This window comes from Myotis daubentonii, chromosome 5, assembly GCF_963259705.1.
Source record: "Myotis daubentonii chromosome 5, mMyoDau2.1, whole genome shotgun sequence".
NCBI lineage: Eukaryota > Metazoa > Chordata > Mammalia > Chiroptera > Vespertilionidae > Myotis > Myotis daubentonii.
In genome coordinates this window covers 74,231,803-74,259,668 of record NC_081844.1, presented here as the reverse complement: position 1 = coordinate 74,259,668, position 27,866 = coordinate 74,231,803, and the positions used below count along the sequence as shown (strand labels likewise).

Genomic DNA, 27,866 nt, shown 5'->3' with positions numbered 1-27,866 from the left:
ACCACCGGCAGGCAGATGCTCCAACAGGTAGGTTAGCTTGCTCCTGGGGTCTGGCTGATCGGGACTGAGCAAGATGAGCCGGACACACCCTGGAGCCCTCCCTCAGTCCCTCCCTGGCTGGCCAACCTCCCTCGTCCCTTCCCAGCCCCAACTGTGCACTGGTGAGGTCCCTCAGCCTGGCCTGCGCCCTCTCGCAATCTGGGACCACTCAGGGGATGTCAGAGAGCAGGTTTTGGCCCGATCCCACAGGCCAGACCAAGGCACCAGGCCTCTAGTCTTATTATATTAACTAATAATCCCTCATTTTTTTTCTTCGCTTACCTTCATCATCATACAAAGACTAACAAGTAAGGTTCATTTAACATTTTAACAAGTAAAACCACATTAAGATAAGTGGTTTTGTCTCAAGTTCCTATTTAAAATCTGTTCAGCACAGTGAGAAAAACCATCTTTTAAAAAAGATACTGTGAATGCAAATACAGGAGAAAAAAGTTTTGCCTGACTGAAACTTCCAGAAGAGCTGAGAAAGTGAGGCCTGAATTTTCTTTTACATATAAAGGTCACCTAGCCAACTTGCAGCCCCTCTTCCCAGCTCACCTGATTGGCTGCCATTGGGGAATTATTTTTAACCCACTCTTCCACAATTTTAACCACAGCCCGGAGGATTTTGGCATCAAGTGATTTTTCAATGAGGGAGGTCAGGATGGCCTGAATAAAGTTCTTCCTCATCTCCAAGCTCATCACAGCCAGGCGTGTTTTCACCAGCTCCAGACTCAGCATCACCAGCTCACTAGTTCCTGCTCATGTGGAGAAAGAGCACAGCTCAACAATTTCTACAAGCATGCATCAATAGGCAACCACTCTGCACTACATGGCACATTAATTCTGCCCATTTTTCCCAAAATATTTTCTCCAGTCTCATCACTTTCTTGCTATTACACCACCACCTTGCAAGGGTGGCCCTGTAATAAGCTCCCCATGAGGAAAAAATGGTGGAGCGGTTGGAACCAGTGCAGGTAACCCTGGGGTATAGCCAAGTCCCAAATTCACATCCATAGCACTTGTGTTCCAAGCTGCATTGAGCAGCTATGCCAACCAGCCCCCCACCAAACATATCACCCAGATTTTTGGAGCCCACTCCTCAAATCTAGAACCTACGATCTAATTCGTCATCAGGTTTAACAACTCAAGCAATCTCTGCTTTACAGCAAAATGGTTAGATAACTCTCATTCAGTGGTGCATGTTCCACATAAATGACCAATCATTTAAAAATTTCTTCAGCCCTAGCCAGTTTAGCTCAGTGAATAGAACATTGGCCTGTGGACTGAAGAGTCCCGGGTTCGATTCCAGTCAAGGGCACATGCCCAGGTTGCAGGCTCGATCCCTAGTCCTGGTTAGGGCTTGTGTGGGAGGCAACCAATCGAGGTTTCTCTCACATAGATATTTCTCCATCTCTCTCCCGCCCTTCCACTCTCTCTAAAAGTCAACAGAAAAATATCCTGGGGTACGGTTTAAAAAAAAAAGATAAAAGTTCCTTCACTCTCACAATCACAAATTTTAAATGCAATTCATTTTAAAAAGAAGTCTCATTTTGGTTTTAAATGAACCACTTAGAAACTCTTTGTTAAGAGCAACTAATAATAAATTGCTCATGAACAGCAGGCATTAGTGTTCACTTTAAAATTCAGTCACAGTCCGGTCGGTGTGGCTCAGTGGTTGAGTACTGACTCATGAACCAAGAGTTCACCAACTCGACTCTAGGTTAGGGCACATGCCCAGGTTGCAGGCTCGATCCCCAGTGGGGGAGCATGCAGGAAGCAGTCGATCAATGTTTCTTTTTCATCCATGTTTCTATCTCCCTATCCCTCTCCACCCCCCTCCTTCTCTCTAAAAATCAATGACTACATTGAAGAAAAAAAAAAAAAAAGAAAGAAAGAAACATAAAATTCACTGACAGAGCCAGCACTGTTTAGTCTGAGGAAAAACTGGGGACCAAGTCAAGTGTGTCACCTGAGGTTGCCTCTGTGCTGCCGGAGGCTGCCTGCGGATTGAGGTGCTCTCGGACCATCTTCTGCAGGGAGCGCATGAAGACCGAGATCAGCCTGTCTATGTAGCTCGGGTTGTTGCTGCAGGCAGACTTGAGGATCATAAGGGTCCCTAAAAGGTAGAAATTCAGTGGTTTTTTTAGAAAAGTTTTTAAAAGTAATTGTCAAAAAACAGGGTGAGTATTTATACATTTGACTTCTGGGTGTCTGGAAGCCAACATTACCCAGCTGCCCTGATCCAAGAAACCAACTTTCTTTTCACCTAGGGCAGCCAGAGCCTCACCAAGAAGATGGGAAGGCGTTCTTGGCTTGTGAGTGGCTGACAGGTGACCATATCGTGAAAGGCAGTGATTCTACATACGTGTACACCATTTTTAGCAGCATCTCTACGCTTGGTGTAAAATGGGGCCAGGAGTATCCATGCAACCTGGGGCGATTCCCCTCGCAACCAAATCTGCATCTCATGATGAGGCAGAAGAAACAAGGAAGTGCTGGTGTTGGTTGTGGGCGGTTCACCTCAAAGACCAATGGGGACCATGGCCTGGTATGCGCCAAGCGACGCCCCCCAGACACCCTCAAGGACCCCCGGACGGCCTGAGCCTTTCCCTTCTAAGGAAAGTTTGTCCAGGGAGCACGAACAGAACAATGCCAAACTGAACCAGTGCTGGGAAAACCAAGCCTGGCACTTACTCACCAAAGAGCTGGGAGGGATTCGCGTTGGTGGCCTTCTCATAGTTGGTGAGTCCTTCATAGATGACCTTGCCTACGGCCGCATAGAGGCATTCCAGCTCTTCGTACTTGGAGGCCACACTGGATGTGCCTGAAACAGAAGCCAGAACGTGGGCTCTGTGGTTTGGGTTCTTAGGCCTGTCCAGGCCCTGGGACGTTAACGTCCCTCACTCTTAGGCTGAGCTTTAGTTATTTTGGCACCTGTGGCAACTTCTCTCCCACTGGTGCTCACCTCTGGGCAGGGTTCCTACTTTACAAAGCTGACAACCTTTTATCTCACCTCAACTCACTCTAAATATGCTTAACAGTATTTATTTTGTCAATTGTTCACCGTTTGACAAAATATTTTCATCTAACTTCCCTTTAATAACTTACAGAATCAGCAATGCTCAGGTGATGAAGGACTGCATTTCCAAAGCAGACAAAAAATAGGATGCAGTGCCCTAACCGGTTTGGCTCAGTGGATAGAGCGTCAGCCTGCGGACTCAAGGGTCCCGGGTTCAATTCCAGTCAAGGGCATGTACCTTGGTTGCAGGCACATCCCCAGTGGGGAGTGTGCAGGAGGCAGCTGATCGATGTTTCTCTCTCATCGATGTTTCTAACTCTCTATCCCTCTCCCTTCCTTTCTGTAAAAAAATCAATAAAATATATTTAAAAAAAAAAATAGGATGCAGTGACTACTGCTGTTAAGTTCTCATGTCAATTTTTTTTAAAAAAGTTGAAAATATAAAGAAAAGTGACATAATAAAATGCTCCATATAGTAACTGGAGGATGAGCCCTCTCCAATAACAAGCTTTGTGACCACCCATCCACTCAGAAAGGCACCCGTGGGAAAGGTGACATACTTGGCTCGGTTGGGAAAATGCTCATTAGGCGTGAGAGAAGGCTATGGACTGCTCGTAAGACTTTGGTGTTTCCACACGTCATACAGGCAGCGATTCCGCGCTGCAGGGGTTTGAAGCTACTGAGGATGGCTGGAGACTGGAGAACAGTGAGCAAGAAACTCAGCACTTCCAAGCCCGTGCAAATATTTCCATAGTTAACTTGATTAGGCTGCTCCTGGAAGGGAGAACACAGGTCGCACACGGATGAAATACTCTAGTGCAGTAAGTTATACAGTCAACCAAAACTTAAAGCTACGTGCTACCAAGTACTTAGAAGTGAAGTAAAAAATTACTAAAGAATGAACACATAATATGTATAAAAACATGTGACCACCATATTTTATTAATACAGTAGGATTTCGTTTCTTTTAATCAATTTGCTTTAAATATTTAGTTAAGACTGTTTCAAAGGCTCATGAAAAATATTCAATATTAAATGTTAAAATTTTGAAAATCACTAAAATCTGGTCTAAAAGGGCAGTTACTGCAATGTATTTTGCTTGTCTCCTTCCACCTTTTGTTAAAATGCAAATATTCTTCCAAAAGGAAATATCTTTGAAACTCTACCATGAAAGAGGTGCAAGTCACTGTGAGCACAGCGCCTTGTGCTATGAAACTGCTAGCCTGTGTACCGGCAGCGGCTGTCCATTTATGACTGAGCGTGATTGATTCAACTGTGACTGTATGTGATAGGAAAGAAACTCTACCTTATTACTCCAGCAGGAAGAGTTCCTTCCTTGCCCGGCAACTTAGCCAACAAGAATCAATCACCACCCTAAACTCTCGATCTCCTCCATCCCAACAGACTTTTGTTCAAAATAATCCCTCTCATTTTCCTCTAGAACAGCGGTTCTCAACCTGTGGGTTGCAACCCCTTTGGGGGGTCGAACAACCCTTTCACAGGGGTCGCCTAAGACCATCAGAAAACGCATATATAATTACATATTGTTTTTGTGATTAATCACTGTGCTTTATGTTCAATTTGTAACAATGAAATTGGGGGTCACCACAACATGAGGAACTGTAATAAAGGGTTGCGGCATTAGGAAGGTTGAGAACCACTGCTCTAGAAAGTCAAGTTCCTCTCCTTTGCTTGCTGGACTTGCCCTATGGTTTTTGCTACAGCTTGCAATTCCTCTGCTATTCTCTGGTAAAACAACTATTTTATTTTTAAGGTCAACAGCAGCCAGAAGACAAAGTGGAAGAGGCTACAAGTGGACAAAGGAATGGAAGATTCAGATTTTGGTGGCCCAGCCCCAAGCCCAGGCAATAGCAACAGACCCCCACACTTACCACACTCATCAGCAGCTTGTCGAACCACTGCAGTTTGAGCTCAGACTTGGACCACATGTCTGGTCGCAAGGCAGTTTTCAAGAGGGTCACACATCGGCGAGAAAGCACCTCCCCAGGAGACCCGGCAGTGTTGGTGTTGTCATTAACCTGGAAATTCATTCATTCAAGCCCACAGTTCATTGCATACATGTTGAGTCATTCCTCTGACACTGCTTCTTGCCCATGCCCCATGCCCTTGCGTCCCAGCTGTCTACCTCACAGCCCCCTCCTCTCCTACCTGACTCAACTCAGCCCTCTCGGCTGCAGGGACCCTCCCTCTCCGTTACATTGGGTCAGTGGTGATTTGCAACCATTTGTGTGATTGACTGATTAGTGTCAAGAGGCTCCCTGAGGGCAAGGATCCATGTTCCTCCCTCTGGATCACCTAAGCCAGTGATGGCGAACCTATGACACGCCTGTCAGAGGTGACACGCGAACTCATTTTTTTTGGTTGATTTTTCTGTTAAATGGCATTTAAATATATAAAATAAATATCAAAAATATAAATCTATGTTTTACTATGGTTGCAAATATCAAAAAATTTCTATATGTGACACAGCACCAGAGTTAAGTTAGGGTTTTTCAAAATGCTGACACGCTGAGCTCAAAAGGTTCACCATCACTGACCTAAGCTGTGCCCAGCACACTGCAACAGGCAAGAAAGTAGTGATTGAATAGTTCAGTACATCGATTTTCAACTGGTGTGCCACAAGAATTTTTTTAAATGTTTTTATTCATTTCAGAGAGAGGGGGAGAGAGAGGGAGAGAGAGGGAGAGAGAGAGATAGAAACATCAATGAGGAGAGAGAATCATTTATCGGCTACCTCCTCTACCTCCCCTGCTGGGGATCAAGTCCGGAAACCAGACATGTGCCTTGACGGGGAATGGAACCATGATCTCCTGATTCATGGGTGGCCACTCAACCAGTGAACCACACCATCCAGGCAAGAATCTTTAAAACATGCAATATCTGACTACTTAGTAAGGAGCACTGAACTGTTTTCCATTAGACTGTCAAATAAAAATATGACAACAGCCAACACAACAACAGCCGTCCGGTATGACCAAATCAAAATTATACCTAATTTGTCAGATTGGCAAAAAAATATATTTGTTGACGTGCCACAGAATTTCAATGTTAGTTTATGTGTGCCATGATATGAAAAAGGTTGAAAATCGCTGGTTTAGTAGGTTCCTTTCAGTACTTGGAAAGCCTCAATACTCAATAGTATTGCAATTTTGTTTAGTAGTTATAAAAATGTAAGATTGCCAAATTTTAAAAAACGAAGGAAAATTTCATTTGCAATGTTTGTTTGAAATATAAAAATGAAGTTTCAGAAATAGATCCCCTAAAACTCCATGAAAACCGGTATTGATATGAGTGGTAAATAAATGCTTGCATTTATTTTTTTTATATTTTATCTATTGACTTGAGGGGTGAAGGGAGAACAGAGAGAGGGGAGAGGGGAGAGGGGAGAGGGAGGGGAAAGGGGAGAGGGGAGAGGACATCGATTTGTTGCTCCACTTATTTACACATCACTAGCTGCTTCTTGTATACGTCCAGACTGGAGTCTGAACCCTCAGCCATGGAGTATCGGGAGGACGCTCTAATCACCTGAGCTACCCATCCAGGGTGTAAAAGCATTTAAGTTACTAATGTTGTGTTGGACTATCCCAACACCTTTATGAGCTATGTAACTTGAAAGTTAAAATAATTTGCCCAAGATCATTGAACTACTACCATGTTTCACTAATACCACGATTCCATTAATTATTAGACATACCATTATACTATCACTGCTAAAAGAAAAAATATTTCTTAAATATCATATAAATTATAAGACAAGGCAGACTTCAGAATTATCAGCATGTCATGAAATCTGGTATGAAAGTGTCAGACTACCTGTCAGACTTTGGTTCGTCTATTTCTTTTCTTTCCTTTTTTTTTTTTACTAAATTGTCACAGATAACATTCTATAGTTGACCAAGTAGACTTTATGCTGAAAAATCCTTAATATAAGACATTCAGAACCCGCACCTGACAAGCCACTCGGATGAGGAAGTTCACCACGGTGTCCGTGTGCTGTTTATCAATTGGCTTGGCAAGAAGGGAGTCCGCTCCAGGCAGCGACTGGCTCCTCCCAAACACCTACAAGGACAGGAAGAGCCTCTCAACAATGCATTCCAGGGGACAGCACTGGCCTGTGCAGCCCAATACCAGGGAACAGATGCCATTCTGGGTAGAGGGACACCAGAGGCAGGACAATTAATAAACAAAGTAGCCACAAAGAAAGCAATGGGCCATTTGCAAGACTGGAAGGGAGCGTGGTCCAGGAAGTGAAAGGATGCTATCAAGGTACCTTTCCAACTGAGAAAAAGCCAGCCATGAGAAGATAGAACTGAGCCAGCGAGAGGTAATGGAGCCAGTGCACACATCCTAGTGAGCACAGAACTGGCGTTTCTGAGGTGAGGAAAGGCCTGCGTGGCTGCAGCAGCATGAGCAAGTGCAGGGCATACAGGCCATCACAAGGGCAGGTCACGCAGGCACTGAAAGCCAGCGTCAAGGGAAAGGATTAGTGAGGGAAAAGATAGTCTGCTTTTTTTAAGTGTTTACGTGAAATGACTATAATAGTCCCAAGAAGTCACGAAGACATAGAGGTGTCATGTAGCCTTCATCCAGCTTTCCCTAGCTAGGATTTTGGAAAGAGTGTTTTTTGGTACTCTGCTCTGTTAAAAGTGTAATGAAGAGAAATAAAAGTGGAAGGTCTGAGAGGAACTGGGAGGCAGTTTCAGTAATCCCAGTGAGAAGGGACCAGGCGTCTGCTTGCACCACCATGGTGGGTACAGAATTGAGCAGAGGGTGAGGTATTCATGGCTGGGCTGCCAGGACTTGCTCTTGACCAGATGTGTGGAGAGAAGGAAATGGACAGATGGCATAGTTCCAGGTTTCTAATTTGAGTACAGGGTGAATGCAGGGCCACATGGTCCGGAGAAACAGAGGAGTGGGAAGTAGAGTTCGCACCCACGGGCTCTTTTGGTACCCAGCTGCCCTCCAAACAAAACAGGACATGCTATCTTTTCTAAAACTCAATGCACCATGGGTGCATGTTCTCAATCAATTTTCTTGCCCCAAAGAGTTTCTCTTGATGCCTTTCTGCAAGTAATTAACTATGATCATCAGCACTCTAGTGATATTAAGTGGCACAAAGAAAACTGCATCTGGTAACTGGGAAACACCTTGAGTCGGTAGCATGTCACCGGGTTTCTCTCTGTTGGGTGCAGCCTTTCTCTCTGGCACGGTGCTGAGCACTTAGCCCACGCTCAGAGTCTGTTGAGTAAGTGACCACACTCCCACAAGGAAGCACAGAACCTATAACAGGAAGCACACGCCGTGTGTGTGCAATGATCTTACTGCGCTGATTGCTCCTGTGGCCGTCCTAAAGCGTTTCACTTCCTGGGCGGAATCCACTGACAGGCCTCTTTTAATGGAAGATGACACAGAGTTGACTCCTTCTCCACTGGAATTTGGATCCATATCTGAATCCGGCTTAAGAAACACACACATTTGACTTTACTAATTTCTGCAGAGAAGCGTAAGGAATACAATCAAGGATGACACAAGAGGGCTAACATCTCTACCTGCTGGTCCTTGATCCTCTGGAGCTCCCACTTGATGACAACCTCCGACAGGTCCACAGCCAGCCTTCTCTGCTCAATGGTGACGCTGGGTGTGAAGCCCAACCTCTGCATGGCACTGACCATGTGCTGTACCAAGTGGTGCCGCACGGGGTAGTACACCTGTGAGCACAGGGCTTGTGTCACTCCGGGGACGTTGTGCTGTGACCACACACACACAACACATATGCACATGCACATATATACACATACAACCTGCCTCGGTCCCAAAATACTCACATAAGCCAACCATAGCTTCAGTGAGGAAATTCTTATTACCTTATGTATGTGTTTATCACTTCCTCTGTCTCTGGTTGAGTCCCAATACAATAGTGTAACTCAGTGATTTAGTTCCATTTTTTTAAAATGTTGAAACACTCACCCGGCCATGTGGCTAAGTGGTTGAGTGCTGACCTATGAAGCAGGAAGTCACAATTCAATTCCCGGTCAGGGCACATGCCCAGGTTGTGGGATCGATCCCCAGTAGGGGACATGCAGGAGGCAGCCAATTGATGTTTCTCTCTCATCATTGATGTTTCTATCTCTCTCTCTCTCTTCCTACCTCTCAGAAATAAATAAAAAAAATTTTTAAATGTTGAAACACTGAGTTCTCTTTAGGTAGAAAAATCTAGTCATCTGTATCAAACTTAACACTTGCTATCATAATAGTTTAGCCATGCCAAGAAACAAATTCCCAATTTAAAAGCTGTAACAGCTTTCAGCTCAATACTACTAAATCCTTTCTCCTCTACCCAAAATTTTACAAAAATTATTTTCATATTTATGTAAATCTAACAAAGTGGGCAATTTAGCTACAGAAAGGAGATGCCAGCAACAAGAAAACTATTTTAGCCGAGTTACCAAAATCTAGAGTTAATGATGACTCCTCCCAAAGTTATCAATTTATGTGTATCCACTGTTAAATGAGAGTACTAACAAGAAAAATGCAGTCTAGACAGAAATACATCTAACACATTCTCTAAACTATAGCAGTTTCCATGTTGATAAAGCCATACACACACACACACATATACACACTAATCAATGGATCTGAAATACCTCTACTAAAAGACTGACCCCCTATTACTGCAGAAACTGAAAAATAGGCAAAATGTTAAAGCAAACGCCTGAATGTGCATCACACATCCATCTGCAGTCCTTCCTGTGTACCTTAAAATGCTGCACTATCAAGTGCAAAATATGAACCAGCTGGGGAACTGTGTGGCCCTCCTCCACAATGATCTTCCTTGTCCAGTGGGTCAGCATCTGGTGACCATCCTCCATTCTGGCTGGCACTGCCGGAGTCAAAATGGCCATCGCTTGTCTGACAATTGCTCGAGCTTCCATTGCATGGGCCTTGAGAAGACTGTGAAAAACCTAAAACGGGAGAGAAATCCTTACCTAAGATAAAAATAAAGGCTTTCAAAACAAGATAAAAACAATCTCTTAGAACCAAGGCATATTTTTTAAAAATCCCTCAGAGCTCTCTTATTGGGAAACAACATAGTTGCTTTCTCCTTCATTAAGTTTTGATCAATGAATACATTCAATGTAATACTGATTGCACACCTATTAGGGGCCCATGCCTGGCTAGGGTGGAATATTCCAGGACGAATGAGACCTAGCTCCCTGCAGACATCAATGTCTACCATAACCTATGGGAAGTCAGTCATTCACTCTGGCCACAGTATGAAAAAATGGAGTGTTGCCAAAACCGGTTTGGCTCAGTGGATGGAGCGTTGGCCTGCGGACTGAGGGGTCCCGGGTTCGATTCCGGTCGAGGGCATGTACCTGGGTTGCAGGCACATCCCCAGTGGGAGATGTGCAGGAGGCGGCTGATCGATGTTTCTCTCTCATCGATATTTCTAACTCTCTATCTCTCTCCCTTCCTCTCTGTAAAAAACTCAATAAAATATATTTTTTTAAAAAAAATGGAGTGAAAGGGGCCACGATCAGAGGTCATCTTACAACAGTTCAAGTGAGCAGTGAAGTACTTATATCAGGGGAACACAAAGACCACCCAATAGTACTGAGGGTGAAGGGACAGGAAGGGTCTTGGAAATCAACAGGACTTGCCCATGCCTCCATGCTGGGCAGAAGGAGAGGGTGTCACAGATGGCCCTCAGATCTCCGGCTGGGAAACTGGGGGAGAACATTGCCAATCACAGAGACTGTATTTATATCTCAAGTGCCTGTGGGAGGTGATGTCTGAGAGGCCACTGGCTTTATTGGGGCCGGGGTTTAACACCACAGATATTCACAAGAGGTACTTGTCAGAGGGAAACTAAGAATGACCTCACAGAATAGGACAAGAGCGACTGCTTACCAAATGCTTAAAGGGAAAGACAGGCTGAGCACTCAAGTCTATTATTACATTGAATTCTTACACAGAGACAGTAACCAACTCACTCAGGGTCATGGAACTCCTTAGTAGAAGAAACAACTCAAACCCAGGGCTATCTGACATCAAAGCCTAAATCACTGAGGGGCTCAGGGAAGACAGGTCAAGATCATCAGCACAGTGGAGGACTTACACGATGAGGGTTCAAACGTACCCACTATCTATAGCAGTGATGGCGAACCTATGACACACGTGTCAGAGGTGACACGCGAACTCATTTTTTTTGGTTGATTTTTCTTTGTTAAATGGCATTTAAATATATAAAATAAATATCAAAAGTATAAATCTTTGTTTTACTATGGCTGCAAATATCAAAAAATTTCTATATGTGACACGGCACCAGAGTTAAGTTAGGGTTTTTCAAAATGCTGACACGCCGAGCTCAAAAGGTTCACCATCACTGATCTATAGCAAAGTAATGGGCTGGGGCCTTGACCAAAATATTTTCTTTTTCTTTTTTTGTACAGATTTCAGAGAGGGAGGGAGAGGGAGAGACAGACAGAAACATCAATGATGAGAATCACTGATTGGGTGCCTCCTGCACACCCCACACTGGGGATTGAGCCTGCAACCTGGTCATGTGCCCTTGACCGGAATTGAACCTGGGACCCTTTGGTCCAAAGGTGGACGCTCTACCCACTGAGCCAAACTGGCAAGGCCGACGAAAACATTTTCAATGGAATGAAGAATTGAAAGCCAGAATGCAATAGGTGAGGAGCATAAGCTGGACAAAGAAGATACTTTGTTGTTTTAAAAGCAAGGCTGCAGAGGAACTCAAGCAGAGCAATAACTGGGGAGGAAGGAGAGAATAAATAGTCATGGGAGATTTCAGAGTTTTTAAGAGATGAGCATTACCGAATGGCACTGGGAAAAGTCAACAGAAAAGGAGAGGTCACAATGGTATAGGAGCAGCATATACAAGTATGGAAATGCATCCAATTGTTGGGCAGACATGAGGGAGCCTCGCAAAGTACCTGTAGGACAATTTTCTTATGTATTGCAAATTTGGCAATAATGTGTGCCAGAAGTAAGTGCCCACTGTATTTGCAAGCTGGGTCCACACAGGCCTTGGAGAGCAGGCAGGGCCAGGCGAAGGTCATCAGGCGGCGCAGCTTGCTGTTGCGGTTCTTGTTGTTGTCGTGGATGTGGTGGGGGGCGTGCTCCACCAGCAGCGTGGCATACTGCAGGAGGTAAATCCTCAGGGAGTCCAGCATGTCCGCCTGCTTCTCTGGGTCCAGGACCTGTGGCAAAGGCAAGCAGAAAGCAATTCCTTTCTGGTTTTGAACTGTGTTACCTATTAAGGGTCATACACGTTTAAACCTTAAAAACACACATACTTACATTTATCTATATTATTAAGTTTTCCAATGAGGAACCCAATAAAGACATATCAAGTTTCCTTTAACACATATGGATTAGAAATTCACTGAATTTATTTCAACCTGCAAAAAAGGGGCAGGCTTACAGTCAGAATGCAGTGAGCAAAGTGGCTTGATGTGGGAAAGAACTTCCTCTTTGATACAAGGTGAGTTAGGACTGAGTTTCTTATCCAGCATTTGAGATTTTTTTCTGGTCAACTACTCATTATCCAGCCCTTATTTTTCAGTATGAGGATCAAAAAACATTATCTGGGAAAAAAATCTCTATTTTTTTAAAAATTGTTATGGTTTTCTATGTAATCAAGTATCTGATAGATTTTTGTGTGTGTTTCATGGATATAAGATTAAAAATGTACACTCTTTAAGGAATATTCTGCATGTCTCTATTGAATCAAGTATTGTAACTGCACTATCCAATTCAGCTAAATACCCTTACCTACTTTCTGCCTACAGACACATCTAAAAGACTGAAATTTTCCATCACAACTGTGTCTTCACTCGGGTCCCTGTACCCCCTAAGTCTTCCTTCCCCTGAATTCACTGCAGCCCCTCCCCAGGGCTCCAGCCTGACCAAGGCCATTTATCCTCATCCAACATTCAGAATCTCCTCTTTGTGATGAGTCAGTAGGGAGTCCAAAAATAATTCCTTGGGCTCAGCTCGAATTATCTTGGGAGGATGGAAATAGGGTCAAAACTGCAGGAAGAGACAAAGGCTACTTACAGACCAATAACCTGCCAATAGGAACAACAGTCCACTCTACCCGGACCCCCGAACAGAACAGGCAGCAGAATGAGTAAAAACACTGCATCCTTCCAAAGAGCATCAATGTGCATATGGTGCGCTGCAGCCCTGGAATGGCTGTCGCTCACAGCACGCCAACAAATAACCCACACACGAACACAAGCTAACACCCTCGCGGCAAACACACCTGCCCATGAAGTTCAAAGGCCTAACCTACAGAGGACAGCCCAGGCTTTGTGAAAAAAAAATAGGGCAGGCATTTCTCAAAGAAATATTAAATCCCAAAATTCTCTTTAGGGCAAACTATGAACACTCATAAAAATGTAGACCTGAAAGCCTAAGCTAAGTTCAGACATCATCCTGCCACAAAGATGTTTCATTAAGTTGGCAATAAAGGGTCACAGCAGCAACTGTATCCAGTCTACTATTCTCACTGGCTTTTATAGAGTCCTTTGCAAACCTTAAGATGGTAAAAGTGAAACAACAACAACATTAAAACTTGCTGGACCAGCACAGCTCAGAGGTTGAGCGTCAATCTATGAACCAGGAGATGAGGGTTTGATTCCCGGGCAGGGCACATGCCCAGGTCGCAAGGGCTTGATCCCCACTAGGGGGCCTGCAGGAGGCAGCCTATCGATGATTCTCTCTCAATGTTTCTATCTCTCTCCCTCTCCCTTCCTCTCTGAAATAAATAAGAATATATTTTTTTAAAAAATCAAAACTCTACGGACCAGCAATAGGGGTTTTTATAAAATTACTTTGAGGTCTGATTTTTCATTGAGATACATTGTTTCTCACTGGAATCTATTAATGTAGGGGAAAAAAGTTAATTTATTCCAAATGAAGCTGCCTTAAAAAATTTACTAGTAAGAATTATAATACATGAAGGCTGGGGCTGGGGGGACGGGGCAGGCTGGGAGAGGACAATGGGGGTAAAGGAGGACATATGTAATACTTTCAACAATAAAGAATTTTTTAAAAAATTGTAATACAGTAGGTCCATCATCTCCCCCATGGTTTCATTTTTCCCAATATCAATTACCCACAGTCTACTGTGGTTTGAAAATATTAAATGGAAAATTCCAGAAATAATTCATAAATTTAAACTGTGTGCCCTTCTGAGTAGCATGACAAAAATCTCTTGCCAGCCTGTTCCATCCCACCCAGGACAAAAATCATCCTTTTGTCCACACTATATACACTGCCTGCCCATTTCATTTAGTAGCTCATCCGGTTATCAGATCAGCTGTCAGAGTATCCCAGTCCTGTGTTAAAGTACCCTTATTTACTTAATAATGGTCTCAAGGTATAAGAGCAGTGATGCTGGCAACCTGGATATGCCAAAGAAAAGCAGTAAAGTACTTCCTTTAGGTGAAAAAGTAAAAACTCTCAACTTAGTAAGGAAAGAAAAAAAAATCATATGCTGAGGTTGCTAAGATCTTCAGAAAGGAGTCTTCTGTGAAACTGTGAAGAAGTAAAAAGAAATTCATGCTAGTTTTGCTGTTGCACATTATGCAAAAGTTTTAGCCACAGAGTGTGGTAAGTACTTATTTAGATGGGAAAGGCATTAAATTTGTGGGTGGAAGAAATGAACAGAAAACGTGTTGTTCCAGAAAGCATTCAGCCTATACGAAGACTTCAGCATGGAAGCCCCTGAAATGACACCAAGCCATATACTGCAATTAAAGATGGTGATTACACAGATCAAGCATAGGTCTCACATCATCATGAGAAGAAGAGTGTGCAGTACAATAAGATATTTTGAGAGAGAGAGACCAGATTCACATAATTTTATTACAGCATATTGTTATAATTATGGTATTGTTGTTCATCTCTTACTATGCCTAATTTATAAATTAAATTTTATCACAGGTATGGATAGGAAAAACTATATATATATATATATGTAAAAAACTATATTTTTCCTATCCATACCTGTGATAAAGTATATATATATGGTTCAGTACTATCTGCGGTTTCAGGCATCAGATACTGAGGGCTTAGAACCTATCCCTCCATGAATAAATAATGCTCTGCTATAAGCTAATGGAATCAGGAAAAATAAAAGCCTTAGGAAAATAAGCTTATTTCAATGAACCCATCACACATGTGTATGTGTACACACACACACACTCACTCTCTCTCTCTCTTTCTCTCTCATCTGCCAAGTTACTTTTCAAGCCAATATATTGCTAGTCAGTCACCTTGGTTATAAACACACTGGTGATGCTTTCTGGGTTATCGCCTTCCGGATTGGGAGGTCCTAAGAGCTGCTCTCCTTCCCCCTTCTCAAAGCTGTATAAGAAAGCAGGATTCAAGATATGCTGCAAAACCTACAAAAAAAAATAAAATAATTTACAATAATGGAAAAGGAAAACAAAGCCATGTTCTTTTATTTCTTTAATAAGGTGGGCAGGCCCACCAGTTTGGTCATATTGTAACCCATAAAGTTAGAACTCAATCAAGGTTACAACTGATAATCTTGACTTTTATTCAAACGGTCAATTAGAAAGGTAGGTTGAAAACTTGAGGAAAAGAGACGTCAGTTTGTTTTACTTTTCTCACTTCCAACAAGTCATTTTCTAAAACCAAAGTAACCACACCTAAAACCTGTATTATTTTATTAACTAACTAGAGGCCTAGTGCACAACTGGGGATGGAGAGAGATGCGTGAGGTTGGCCAGCCGGGGAGGGACCACGGGAGGGATGTCCAGCCCGTGTCACTCAGTCCCAATCAGCCAGACTCCAGCAGCATGCTAACCTACTGGTCAGAGCGTCTGCCCCCTGGTGGTCAGTGCACATCATAGCGAGCGGTTGAGCGGCCTTAGCATATCATTAGCATATTTTGCTTTGATTGGTTGAACAGCTGACCAGTAGACCGGACACTTAGCTTATTAGGCTTTTATTAAAGGATATCACCCCAATAAATTCAATTTAAAAAAGTAAAAGCTATGTTACTAACACACTTCTTTCCAATACTGGTTCACTGTTGAATCTCTCTTATGTTTCTCAACAATGGCATTTTCCTCATAAATAGTCCAGATTACTATTTAAGTGTCAACAGAGACACAACAGAAGATAAACAGTGTCCTCGGTTCCCCAGAAGATCAGCTCAAAACCCATGACTCACCTTGGCTTTCAGTTCATCTCCAAAGTTGGGGTCACTGAAATCCACAAAGTGAAAAAACAGGGCACGTTTTTGAGCAATGCTATAATTTTTGGGAATCTCTTCCTCCATATACTCTTTTAAGAATGTCATGTTGCAGAGAAAACGACCAGTAAAGGCTCGGAGCAGCTGGAACAGCAATTCTATGTCTCCATAATTCCTTCTGAAGGGTCAAATAAGAATATAGGTTAAATTGTGGAAAACTTCCTAACTTGTTTTAAACAGCTAAGTCATAACCATTCTCTATATCAATGAACCACACTACATGCAAATTAGTAAACACTGCTTATTGGATAAATTAAGTCACTTCATATAAAGCACAACATGTGTACCCACTTGCAGTAATTCAGCAGACAATAGGCCAGCAGCTTGGGCTCCTTCCAGTTTGTGGCAGCCATGTTCTCCTTCCGGTGTCTTTCTTGAAAGGTTTCACTGATCCACACGCGTCTCAGCTGGCTCACCAGAGAATGCTGATTGGCCAGCCAGGAGTCATTGTTTTTAACTATAATACTTATGATCTGTCAAAGAAGAGACAATTAGGGAACTGGCAGGGTTCTCTGTGTTTCAACTTTTAAGATTTCAGGTATCTAATGGAGAGACACTACCTTGATGGCCTGAAACTGAAGATCCAGGCGCATGGTGCTGGTGCTGGGCGAGCCAGGGCGCATGGCGGTCTGAGCGCCGCCGGGCAGCAGCAGAGTGATGAACCTGTTGGGGTTAGCAGCCAGCACATCTCGCAGAGGTCTGGCATCTTTGTGTTTTAAAAAACTCTAAAAACAAAATAAAACAAGCTGTTCTAAGCTAATAAAAAAAAATCACAACAGATTTAGGTATTAACTCTAAGGTTCTTTCTAAATCTTTCTAAGCAGGCTAAAAAAACAACATTGTAAATACCCTTTTTCTTTTTTTTTTAAATATATTTTATTGATTTTCCACAGAGAGGAAGGGAGAGAGACAGAGAGCTAGAAACATCGATGAGAGAGAAACACCGATCAGCTGCCTCCCGCACATCTCCCACTGGGGATGCGCCCGCAACCCAGGCACATGCCCCCGACCGGAATCGAACCCGGGACCCCCCAGTCCGCAGGCCGACGCTCTATCCACTGAGCCAAACCGGTCCTGGCTGTAAATACCCTTTTTCAAAAAAAAAAATACTTTGTGGTGCAAGCGCTCCCTCCCAGCACACTGTGCACCTTTCCCCTCCCACAGGTATGCATTTCCTAAACTTGCATCCAAGGGAGGAATACGCCGCAGCAGTTCATCCCAGGCAAACCACCTGACCCTGTCCCCTAGACCCCCTTTTCTCTGACTTCTTAGTGAGCCAAAGCAGCCCAGCCTAGGCTCATTTCCCCACCTAGTCCCTCTCCTGCTGCTTCTTCCATCCTAGGCCCTTCCTTGTTTCACTGTCCCCAGCTTTTAATAAATGTACTCTAAAATTTTTTTAAATGCTTTTTTACCAGTAATTACACTTTATGATTATGATTCTGATAATCCTAGCAGCTCATTCATTTGTTACCACCACCAAAATCTACAGAGAGGGATTCCTGGACTTGAGCTCTTTATATACACAACAGTGATGTTTCTAATATTCAAATATATTAGAGGAAATGAAAGCCTGACATTGAACAGTGAGATATGAATTTCAGATTCTGATAGTACACTGGCTGACAAAAATTTGCAGGGACACCCAACTCCAGCTCCTCGCACTCCTACCATAAACATTCTGCTCCACTGAGGATCATTCAGTGTTGCCTCCATCATGAACAGCTCCACTGTCTGGGAAGGGTGCCGAGTCAGGAACTTGATCAGAGGCTCTCTGAAGGGACTGCCAGCCTAGAAAATACATGATTAAAACATCTTCTCAGGGCTTGAGGCTTCTGTTGGTCTACCAACCTAACATGGTAGGAGTATACATTTCTTTTCCTTTTTTTGGGAGGCGGGGGGAGAGAGGTAGAACCATGGACTTGCTGTCCCACTCATACATGCATTCATTGGTTGATTCTTATATGTGCCCTGGTAGGGGACTGAACCCACAACCCTGGTGTATTGGGATGACACTCTAACAAACTAAGCTAGCAGCCAGGGCTAGAAGTATACATTTCTCCCCCTTGTAACTGTTTATATACTAACAACCATAGCAAATAGTAATATCTAACATCTTTATATTTTTAAGATTAGTCTATCTAAAATATAACAAAGTGAAAATATTATAAGCAACAGACGGAGGAAGAATCAGGATTAATCCTATATTTGACCATTACCTCAATCAACATAGCCCGTTCTGTTTTCATCACAACCTCTAACAAAGGCTTGACCAGAGTTTGAGGTGCAGCTGGGATCAGATGAAAAAGGTTTATAATTGCTGAACAAATTTTCATTTCCTAATGAAGAAAATCAGAAATTACAAAATAGGCCAATTAATTTCACTAGCTAGAAATATCAAAATTACTACAGACCATACTATGGTCTAATTGCATCTGCAAGGCTAGCCACCAGAAGCAAAGAATTAACATGTAAAAAGCACAACTTACCAATCCCACATTATAGCTGTAGCCTAAAGAAACTAACTGCCCTTGGCCTTCATATTTCATCTGGGGGGGGGGGGGGGCTGACTGTGCACCCGGTGTGACTGGGCTGTTTGTCTCTCACACTCTGACTAGTGTTGGAAGTGGCCTGATGATTGCCTAGGCCCCTCATGGAGGAGGGGGTGACGATGCCTATGGCTGTATGTGGAAGGATTCCCTCAGTATGCTGTGACATCATGGGGTCTTCCCAATGTACTAAGCTCTGAAGGCAAAGACTTATTTTGCCCTCAAAACTTAGCACAAAGTCCTCAAAAAATACTTAAGTATTTACCCTGGAAACCAAATATCAATGTAAATAAATGACTGGCCATGGCACTAATTATTTGTCAACCAGGCATAAAATAAAGCTGACAACTGCTTTTATTGAATCTTAGTGAAAAATGTGAAACACCAAGCATTTTGCATTTTTAAATGTGCTAACAGCTCGGTGGCCGATTACTGAGTGCCAATCCAACTTTCCCTTCTCATTTTCAGCTCCCCCAATTTCGTCTGCGATTCTAGGGAAATCCCCATGAGCACAGAGGGGAAGACTCCCTGATGCACCACCCTACGTGGTGTGCAATAGGTTGTCATTACTCTAAGCACAGTAAAATGGGGATGATAAACACTAGTCGGGAGGGACCACATCCCACAGCATTTGAGATATTTTTTCTAAAGCCTCTTTAAACCAAAAGGCAAAACAGTGAGATGGGTAAGAAATGAGAAAAATCGGCTCACTGTCACCTCATACCCATACCATCGCTAGAGTTCTTGTCTACAGTCTTTTCAAATCTTGGGACAGAACAAGTTCTATCCTGAAATTAGAATAACATTCTAGTAATGGTCTTATACTATAGTTTTTTGTTTTCAAAGCACTGTTACAAAATCACTTTTTTTGGTCCTCCCATTCCATCAGAAGATAGGAAATGACGTATTATCACTCATCCCCATTTTACAGAAGAGGGAAACCTTAGAGTTTGTCTATTCAAAGTGACAGTGTTGTCACTACATCAGTGTGGTGTGTGTGAACAAGAGATGCAGGGGACTGGGTGCAGGGGAGCAAGGAGGTTCTAAAATTCAAGACAGTCCGTCAGTGTAACTGTATCACACCTCCCAATTTCTAGCAGGATTATATATTCTTTGTGGATTTCCTCTCCAGAGGTTGTTAGATGTATGAGTTCAAACGAACTATGACGGCAAAATCCAACAAAATCTTAAATATTGAGATGCTGATATTCTAACATGTAGAAAACCAAAGAACTTAGAATCTTGCTTAAAACATCCTAGAAGAAAACATGCGTGACACCCAGACAGTTCACAGCAATGATACTAATATAACTCTGCCACAGACAGACAATACGGCTCACTGCACTCAAAGGCACAATGCACTCTGTCCACCACAGAACCACAAGTCACAGCAAAACCAAATACGACCACGACCCCCTCCTGCGTCTCCACTGAAATTCTCACCTCTACCCCTTCCATGGCAGGCTGAACCAAAACAAAAATTACAGCATGAAAAAATGCAACAGAAAGGTAAAAAGAAAAGAAAAGAAAATATAAACTGTTCTTCACATTGCAAGTCATAAACTGACTTTTAATAGGTTGTTCTCACCTCAAACTGACAGAATGGAGACAAGGAACATCTCCCGCACTCTGAAATGCTTTCCTGAGGATGGGGAGGAAAATCATCTTTTTTCTATTTATGTTATTTACATTAAAAATTCCCATATACTCATACACAGTCAGGATTATTGGGGTAAACAAGACAGTAAAGGTACAATTATCAGAAAGCACACAATAATTAGTAAATGCTCAACAGCAAAACAAAAAAACAAACAAAAAACACCTTCCACCCTTCACATGTCAAACACAGCCCTCTGACAGTGTCGAATAGAGTGTATTCCTTCCATACATCAAATTTTAAAATGCAGAATTTTTAAATTCTTGTCTAGAGGAGAAATTGTAAGACTTTGCTGTGTGCAAATACATTTAAATAACTCTTTTGTTCAGGGGAAATATTTTAAGCTTTTTTGTGAAGTGCTAAGAAATTTTTAAAAACCTCTTTCCCAGCTAAAGTCTTCTAGAAGAGTACCAGAGGGCTTAAGCCTCGTCAGTAGGCATGTCTGAGACCCCCACACCCAGGAGAACCCACAGGCTATGACTGGATACCTGAGCAATCTTGTCAAGTAAAGATTGCATGTATGCGTACATGTTAGATGTATGTGTATTGTGCATGTTGGATGTATGTGTATGTGTATTGTGCATGCGTGCATGAGTGTTGGGGGGGGTGGAGACATGGCATAACATGCCATGAGTTCTGCCCTGTAAGTTCAATGCTAAACAGGCAAGCCTTCCTAAACATGATGATGTACAAATCTCTAATCACTGGGGTGCCCAGCATTACAAAGCTTTATTTTTGGTCAACTATTTAACATGTCTTCAGTTATAGTTTCTCAATGAGACAATATTATTTGGTGATTTGACCAAATAGGAACAAACTACTTTCCAAGATCTACTGCCAATCCTGGGCCACATGCATAAGAAATAACCAGGGCTCAAGAACAGAAAGGCAAGGCTTGGCCCTGGACTGAGGTGATGGAGCCATGGCCATGCTGCCTGTGGATCCCAAACACCATGTCCTGGGTTCAGACCTGGGGCCTCTCTCACACAGCTGGGTGTTCCCAAGCAGCTCAGGGAATACACTCATCCGACAACCAACATGTTTCATTGAACAGGAGCAAGGACTTCCCAACACCCACCGCTCCGTCCCCTATGCGGTGCCCCCACCCTGAACCCTTCCAAACAACTTGATGTAAAAGTTTGTGGAGTCTTTTTGATCTAACATAAGTCATTCATCTACCCACGAGGTTTTTTTAATGTTTATTCTGGAATGGCTGTGTGTTTCAGATAATTAACAGTTTACTGTGAAGACAAATATAAAATTTACAACAAAAATACCTAAGAGATGAAAGATGGGAAGGAAAAGCACAGAAGCACTTGCACCTACTTCCAAGAGCTTAGGGTTTAAAAATACACTCTGCTCTCCCCCACGAAGTTTCCCTGACTTGATTCCTGTTTATATAAATAACAAACCTTCAAAGAGGTCACGGATGGTATACCAATCCTAAAAAAGTTAAAAATCCTGGTTTAGTTTTGCTTAGTTTGCTCTTTAGAAGCAGCAAGAAACAAATAAGACTTACACAAATAAAACACTTGACACAGAATGGTCAAAACAAAGCATATAAAGCCAAAAAAAAAAAAAATCAAGTTGGGATGAAACACAGCATCCGACAAACAGGCACAGGAGGACAAAAAGCCACGTTAACTATGCCTCTGCAGAGCTGCAGAATTCCCTCCTCAGGACACAATGGCACCAGAAAACAGAAACTTGGCAAAACACAACCTCACTGACAGGACAAGCACCAACTTAAAAAATATTTTAAAGAAAGAGTAACATGTACAAGTAAAATTAGAGTCAAAACAACAAGAACCATTCATTTTTAAGAGGCAAAATCTTTAATGACTAATATAGAATGCTCAAAAAGATTTAACTAAGTGGTTTTCCCTCAAAACCATAAATATGGGTTTTGAAGTACTAGCCATTTGACTTTTGTCAAACAACTGGGGTGGGATATTTAGACCTAGAAAACATAAAATTGTTTTATTTTTATGTAATGTCTTATTACAATCTCTTTAATGCTTTAAATCCTAAAATCACTCCTTGGTTTTATGAGGCAATGATGATGGAAAGCGATGGAAAACAACAGCAGAGGAGGGCACCACCATGCAAACAGCAGCTGCCAAGGACAGTCTAGAACATACACTTAGTTCACTTTAACGCAAAAATAGTACAATTCAAATACTAACATTCAAGCTTCCGAGAGCTCTCAGCAACAAAAACGTCATATTAAAGTGAACAAAGGGAGATTTTAAGGAAGCATAAAAAAATGTTTTCAGCAATCAAGAGAAATTTTTTTAATGTAATGCTAATAAAATGTTTAACAATTTAAATGGACTACAATCATATAAAACTAGATTCCGATATGAACACTGACTGTGGCAGGGGCCGACGGGGTGGCCCTTCCCAGAAACAAACAAGTCACTCACGTTTCCGTCGCTCCTCTGGCCCCCTTTATGGGTGAGGACCACCACTTCCATCCACTTTCGCAGATGTTGCTGTTGAAAAAAATACATCCTTAGACACTTCTTCCTCACAACAGGAGCATTTCAATTCCAAAATGCTGCTTTTAGTGAAAACACATATATAATCATTCATTTCCATCATATTTAATGTGAGAACGGCAGTGTTTCTGTTACTGAAATAGCCCAAACATTCAACTAGTGATGGGAATAACTGGCATTTGTTTACATTCTATAAAGAAAGGCTGAAACCACCCTGCTACAGAAGAAAACACCCTGAAACCTGCCATTCCAATATCAGGATGTTTACTCCTGTCCATCATTCCTGCTGTCACCTTATGACCCAGGTACTTTGTGTCACAGCTGTTCACGGAGTGCTGCCATGCACCTAGCACCGTGCAAGGCACGGGGCAGAGAAGTGAACACGCAGACATCGCCTGTCCTCATGGAGTTTGGGTTGCAGTAGGAAAAACAGTACAGCACCCAGGAGCGTGGTGTGTGGAACGAAGATGGTAAGATATGTGAAAGCTTTGGTCAGGTCCCTACTGAGGCACACGTGCCAGAAGCACAAGGAAGAGCGTTCCAGGCAGAGAAAGGGAGGGACAAAGGCCCTGGAGCCAGAAACAGAAAGGCGGCTGCTGTGGGAGGACAGGGGGGCAAAAGGGGCCCCAGCGGAAGGACTGGAGAGAATGAGTGGGTCCCATTTGGGTCAGAGGCTGTATAAATTGGTGCTGACAGGTAGCAATTCCCTTCGGTGCAGAATGACAGCAGTTGTTCTGTGCAGATTCTGTGCAGAGCAAGAGGAGAGAGTCCCTGAGCCCAAAGCGACTGTGACCTGACTTGAGCATGTGGCAATCAGGGTCCCACCACAGCAAAACCTGACAGACAAGCACTCAGAGCCCACAGCTAAAACCACAAGAACATCCAAATACGAGATGTATCTTCATTATCCGACACTGACCAAACATGTTCTTCAAAACACTGATGCCCCACAGGAAATTAACAAATCGCTTAAAAAGAACTTCATGGTAAAATAGGCTTGGGGGCAGATGGTTTAAATGCATCTAAACACTTTTCTGCCCTAGCTGGTTTGACTCAGTGGATAGAGCATTGGCCTGCTCCCGGGTTCAATTCCGGTCAAGGGCACATGGACAGATTTGGGCTTGATCCTCAATAGAGGGCATGCAGGAGGCAGCCAATTAATGATTCTCTCTCATCATTGATATTTCTCTCTCTCCCTTCCTCTCTGAAATCAATGAATCCTATATAATAAAACCTTAATATGCAAATCGACCAAATGGCGGAATGACCGGTCCCTATGATGCGCATTGACCACCAGGGGGCAGATGCTCAATGCAGGGGCTGCCCCCTGGTAATCAGTGCACTCCCACAGGGGAAGCACCGCTCAGCCAGAAGCCCAGGCTCACAGCTGGCGAGCGCAGCGGCTGTAGCAGGAGCCTCTCCCGCCTCCACCCCAGGCAGGTGGTAAGGAGCGAGGGGTCCCGGACTGCGAGAGCCCGGACTGCAAGAGGGATCCCAGACTGTAAGAGGGCACAGGCCGGGCTGAGGGACAACCCCCACCCACCCCCACCCCCCACCCCCCAATGCACAAATATTGTGCACTGGGCCTCTAGTAAATAAATAAACACTTTTCCATGAGCCTTTAATGTAAACTTCAAGAGGAGAGTACAGGAAGTTGTGTTTCCCAAACTTACCAATGGAGGTTTTTTCCCTACAAATTGCAGGGCCAATGTTCTAAGAATCATATGTTGAGAACCCCTAAAACAACACATTTCTTTAAGAAACTAAGTACACTAAGCTAACAATATTTTACCAATAAAATTCCTTGAAGGAAGTCACCAGAATATATTTTCATAAAACCTACACTATTAGAGTAACTATTTATACCAAAGACAGAAAGTGACACAATTACAAGTGCAGTAAGTGACCAGCTCTGTCATTCTGTGTTTGGATTCCCCAAAGGAAAGAAATGAATGCTAACTGGTATATAAAATCCATGTCTAGTTAAATAAGGAAGTACCCAAAATAACTAACCACATGAGAGGCTTCAAGACCAAATGTCAAGCAGTTCAAATTTTAAGAAAGGAAAATTTCCGGGGCTGTTCCCACAAATGCCCCTCTACAGAGTAAGATGTCTTATCTCTTACACTGAAGCCTTACGCTGTTAACCTCAAAAGCTAATCATGAAGGAAAACAAAGGCTCCGAGTCTGGGCACAGTCCTGAAGGACATGAGTAAGAAGGGCAAACGTGTCCTTGACCACCACACCTGGCACAGCCGGTGGACCTGGGACACGATGGGAAGACCCAAGCCAAACACAAAGCACCAGCCTCACACGCCCGGGATGGACTCGGGCAAGATGGTGCCAGATGGAAATGGCTGAACAGACAGTAACTTCAATCTTTCTTTATCCAGGTGCATCAACTCTCTCTGCTTTTAGAGGATTTTTAACCACTCAGAAAATGTCTAAATTGCCAGAGAAAGGAAAAAATCCCCCAAACCTACGTAACTTTGTTTTATTGGAAAAGATTCCTGAACTTAGTCAGAAACCACAGACTGGAAGGCAGTCTCTTCAAACTGTTTTAAATATCGGATAACAAATCACTGAAGGAATTCCCAGCTAACAGCAAATCTGAAGGGTTAGATTAGGGGTAAAAAATGCAAAAAACAATCAAGTTGCTTCAGGCAGGCAGCAAAGACTGCAACAAATGACAGCTGACAGAGTTGGAAGAGACAAATAGTAAAAAAGGAGGCAAATATAAAAACATTAGGACATTGAAAAGATATGCACAAATCTCATATATGAAAGCACAAATAGTTGTAATAGTCTATAAGATAACGTGTATACTTGTGCTCTGACTAGGAAGTGATTAATATCACTTACTTTAACCACACTTGTGAATGTATGAGTATAAACTGGTAGGTATGTATGTGCATTACATATATTTGGAATCTTAAACAGAAGGGTTCTTCCAATTTGGAAAATTCACTTCCACATAATATTGCTTCCCACTCACACTCTTCCATTAGGGCATCACAGTTTCTAGGGCCAATCACAATATTATTATCAATTCCCAATTAGGTGTTGGGGTCACTGTTCATTTTTTAGGTGTCTATAAAGAAGCTAGTATGTGAGGTAAAAAGTTGTGTGGTTTTCATATACACATATATCTATACTCCGTAATGCACTATATCTATATCTAAATCTAACTATCTGCTCACTCCTGTTTACATCTGAGGGAAAGGTATATCAAACAAAACCAAATTTTTAAAAATACCCACCTCTAGTATCTTAAATATCTATATGGCCAAAGGCTATTTATGAAAAATACATGCACGTTAGCAGTATTTATAAGTGTCTATTTACCAGAAACAAAATCAAATACTAAGAAAATTAATAGCTGAATCTCTTTCACCTGCTTACACTTCAAATTTAAACATTGCCAAACAGATTTTATTTGCATCATTATTTCCTTGATAATTCTAAAAACCCAAAGGATTTCTAAAGTTCTTACAAGTTTTCCACTGTATCATCGTCTGTAAATCAAAAGACTGGGAATAATCTAGATCAGGTGTGGGGAACATCCGGCCCTCAGGCCATACCATGGGCCCTATAAGGCCTGTGAAATCATTTGGTCTGGCCCCAGCAAGGCATTAGGGGGGAATTAATTAAATGTTTGATCAAATACAGCAGGTTAAATTTTAAGCTGATAATTTTGTGTGGCCCACGAATGATGCTATAAATATCCAAATGGCCCCTGGTAGAAAAAAGCTTCCCCACCTCTAATCTAAAAGGTCATCCAGTGGGGGCCTAGTTACATAAATGAGGGCATGGCCACATAAGGATTATTGTCATCACAAAACAGAATGAAGAAGCACTTTATGTTCTGATGAAATGGTGGGGTAGTAGATAGGAAAAGTAAGAACTGTGATTATATTATCCTTCCTTTTGTGGGAAACAAAAGAATATACACATATCCTATTACAAATGTAAAAGCCTCCAGAAGGACACTGTTAACACTGGTTGTCTCTGGGAAGCGGGTGGAGAGTTGGAGGACAGAAGGGATACTTTCACAGCATACCCGTCCATACCCTTTGAATTTTAAACCATGTAAATATTACTTACTTAAAAAAATAATTCCAATTTTCACGTTTATTATAGAATATATTTACATGCATTTAGCTTACCATCATCTGATCACAGAATTTATCATTGAAGGAGTTTGGGAAGAGCCTGGTAACCGAAGTCAGACGATTCACAACATTCAGCGTCAAACTTCGATAATCCCCCAGCATCATCAACAAAGGTCGCATATGTGTGTGGATTTGATCTACTTCTATGGTAGCACCTTCTAAAAACTATTTTAAAAGAAAGGTTACAATGAAAACAGATAACAGACTATACTTTAGAATAGAATAGAACTTATGTGCAACTCTACCAGCAAGTTTCTGTGTTCCTTGAAAAAATGAAACATTAAACGTATCTATTGACTACTCATTGCTGTATAGTATTTTTAAAGGCTTGGTATGACTATGGAACCAGTAGAGACATTATTACAATCCAGTGGATATTAACGGGCAGATTTCCAGGCACACAGACAAGGTAAACAGAACTCCTAAACAGAATTCACACACACACACACACATACACACCCCTCACCTTTCGCATGCAGGCTTCTCCAGCCTCCTGGAGCTCACTATTTGTGGAATTAAGTGCTTTGAAGAGTGCAGCAATGATCTTCTCTCTGGACTGAGGAAGGTAATTGCAGGCAGCAAGTGCATCT

At 42.5% G+C, this 27,866-nt stretch overlaps 1 protein-coding gene across 14 annotated transcripts in view; it reads right to left on the bottom strand.

The window, feature by feature from the left end:
- Positions 1-27,866, bottom strand: part of TRRAP (transformation/transcription domain associated protein) — a 114,056-nt gene that overhangs the window by 38,810 nt on the left and 47,380 nt on the right. For 9 of the 14 annotated variants that reach the window (XM_059698250.1, XM_059698248.1, XM_059698257.1 and 6 more), the window contains 20 exons: positions 27,743-27,864; positions 27,271-27,441; positions 23,030-23,098; positions 20,535-20,588; positions 18,617-18,736; positions 18,069-18,188; positions 16,961-17,125; positions 16,692-16,873; positions 16,320-16,518; positions 15,394-15,522; positions 12,043-12,309; positions 9,838-10,044; positions 8,632-8,790; positions 8,405-8,539; positions 7,031-7,141; positions 4,954-5,100; positions 3,622-3,835; positions 2,741-2,866; positions 2,012-2,158; positions 598-797 (listed from right to left, as the gene is read on the bottom strand). In XM_059698250.1, coding sequence (XP_059554233.1) covers positions 598-797; positions 2,012-2,158; positions 2,741-2,866; positions 3,622-3,835; positions 4,954-5,100; positions 7,031-7,141; positions 8,405-8,539; positions 8,632-8,790; positions 9,838-10,044; positions 12,043-12,309; positions 15,394-15,522; positions 16,320-16,518; positions 16,692-16,873; positions 16,961-17,125; positions 18,069-18,188; positions 18,617-18,736; positions 20,535-20,588; positions 23,030-23,098; positions 27,271-27,441; positions 27,743-27,864 — 3,044 coding nt within the window. The remainder of the gene's footprint in view (positions 1-597; positions 798-2,011; positions 2,159-2,740; positions 2,867-3,621; positions 3,836-4,953; positions 5,101-7,030; positions 7,142-8,404; positions 8,540-8,631; positions 8,791-9,837; positions 10,045-12,042; positions 12,310-15,393; positions 15,523-16,319; positions 16,519-16,691; positions 16,874-16,960; positions 17,126-18,068; positions 18,189-18,616; positions 18,737-20,534; positions 20,589-23,029; positions 23,099-27,270; positions 27,442-27,742; positions 27,865-27,866) is intronic. The other 5 variants (XM_059698258.1, XM_059698262.1, XM_059698260.1 and 2 more) reach the window with 1 other exon arrangement.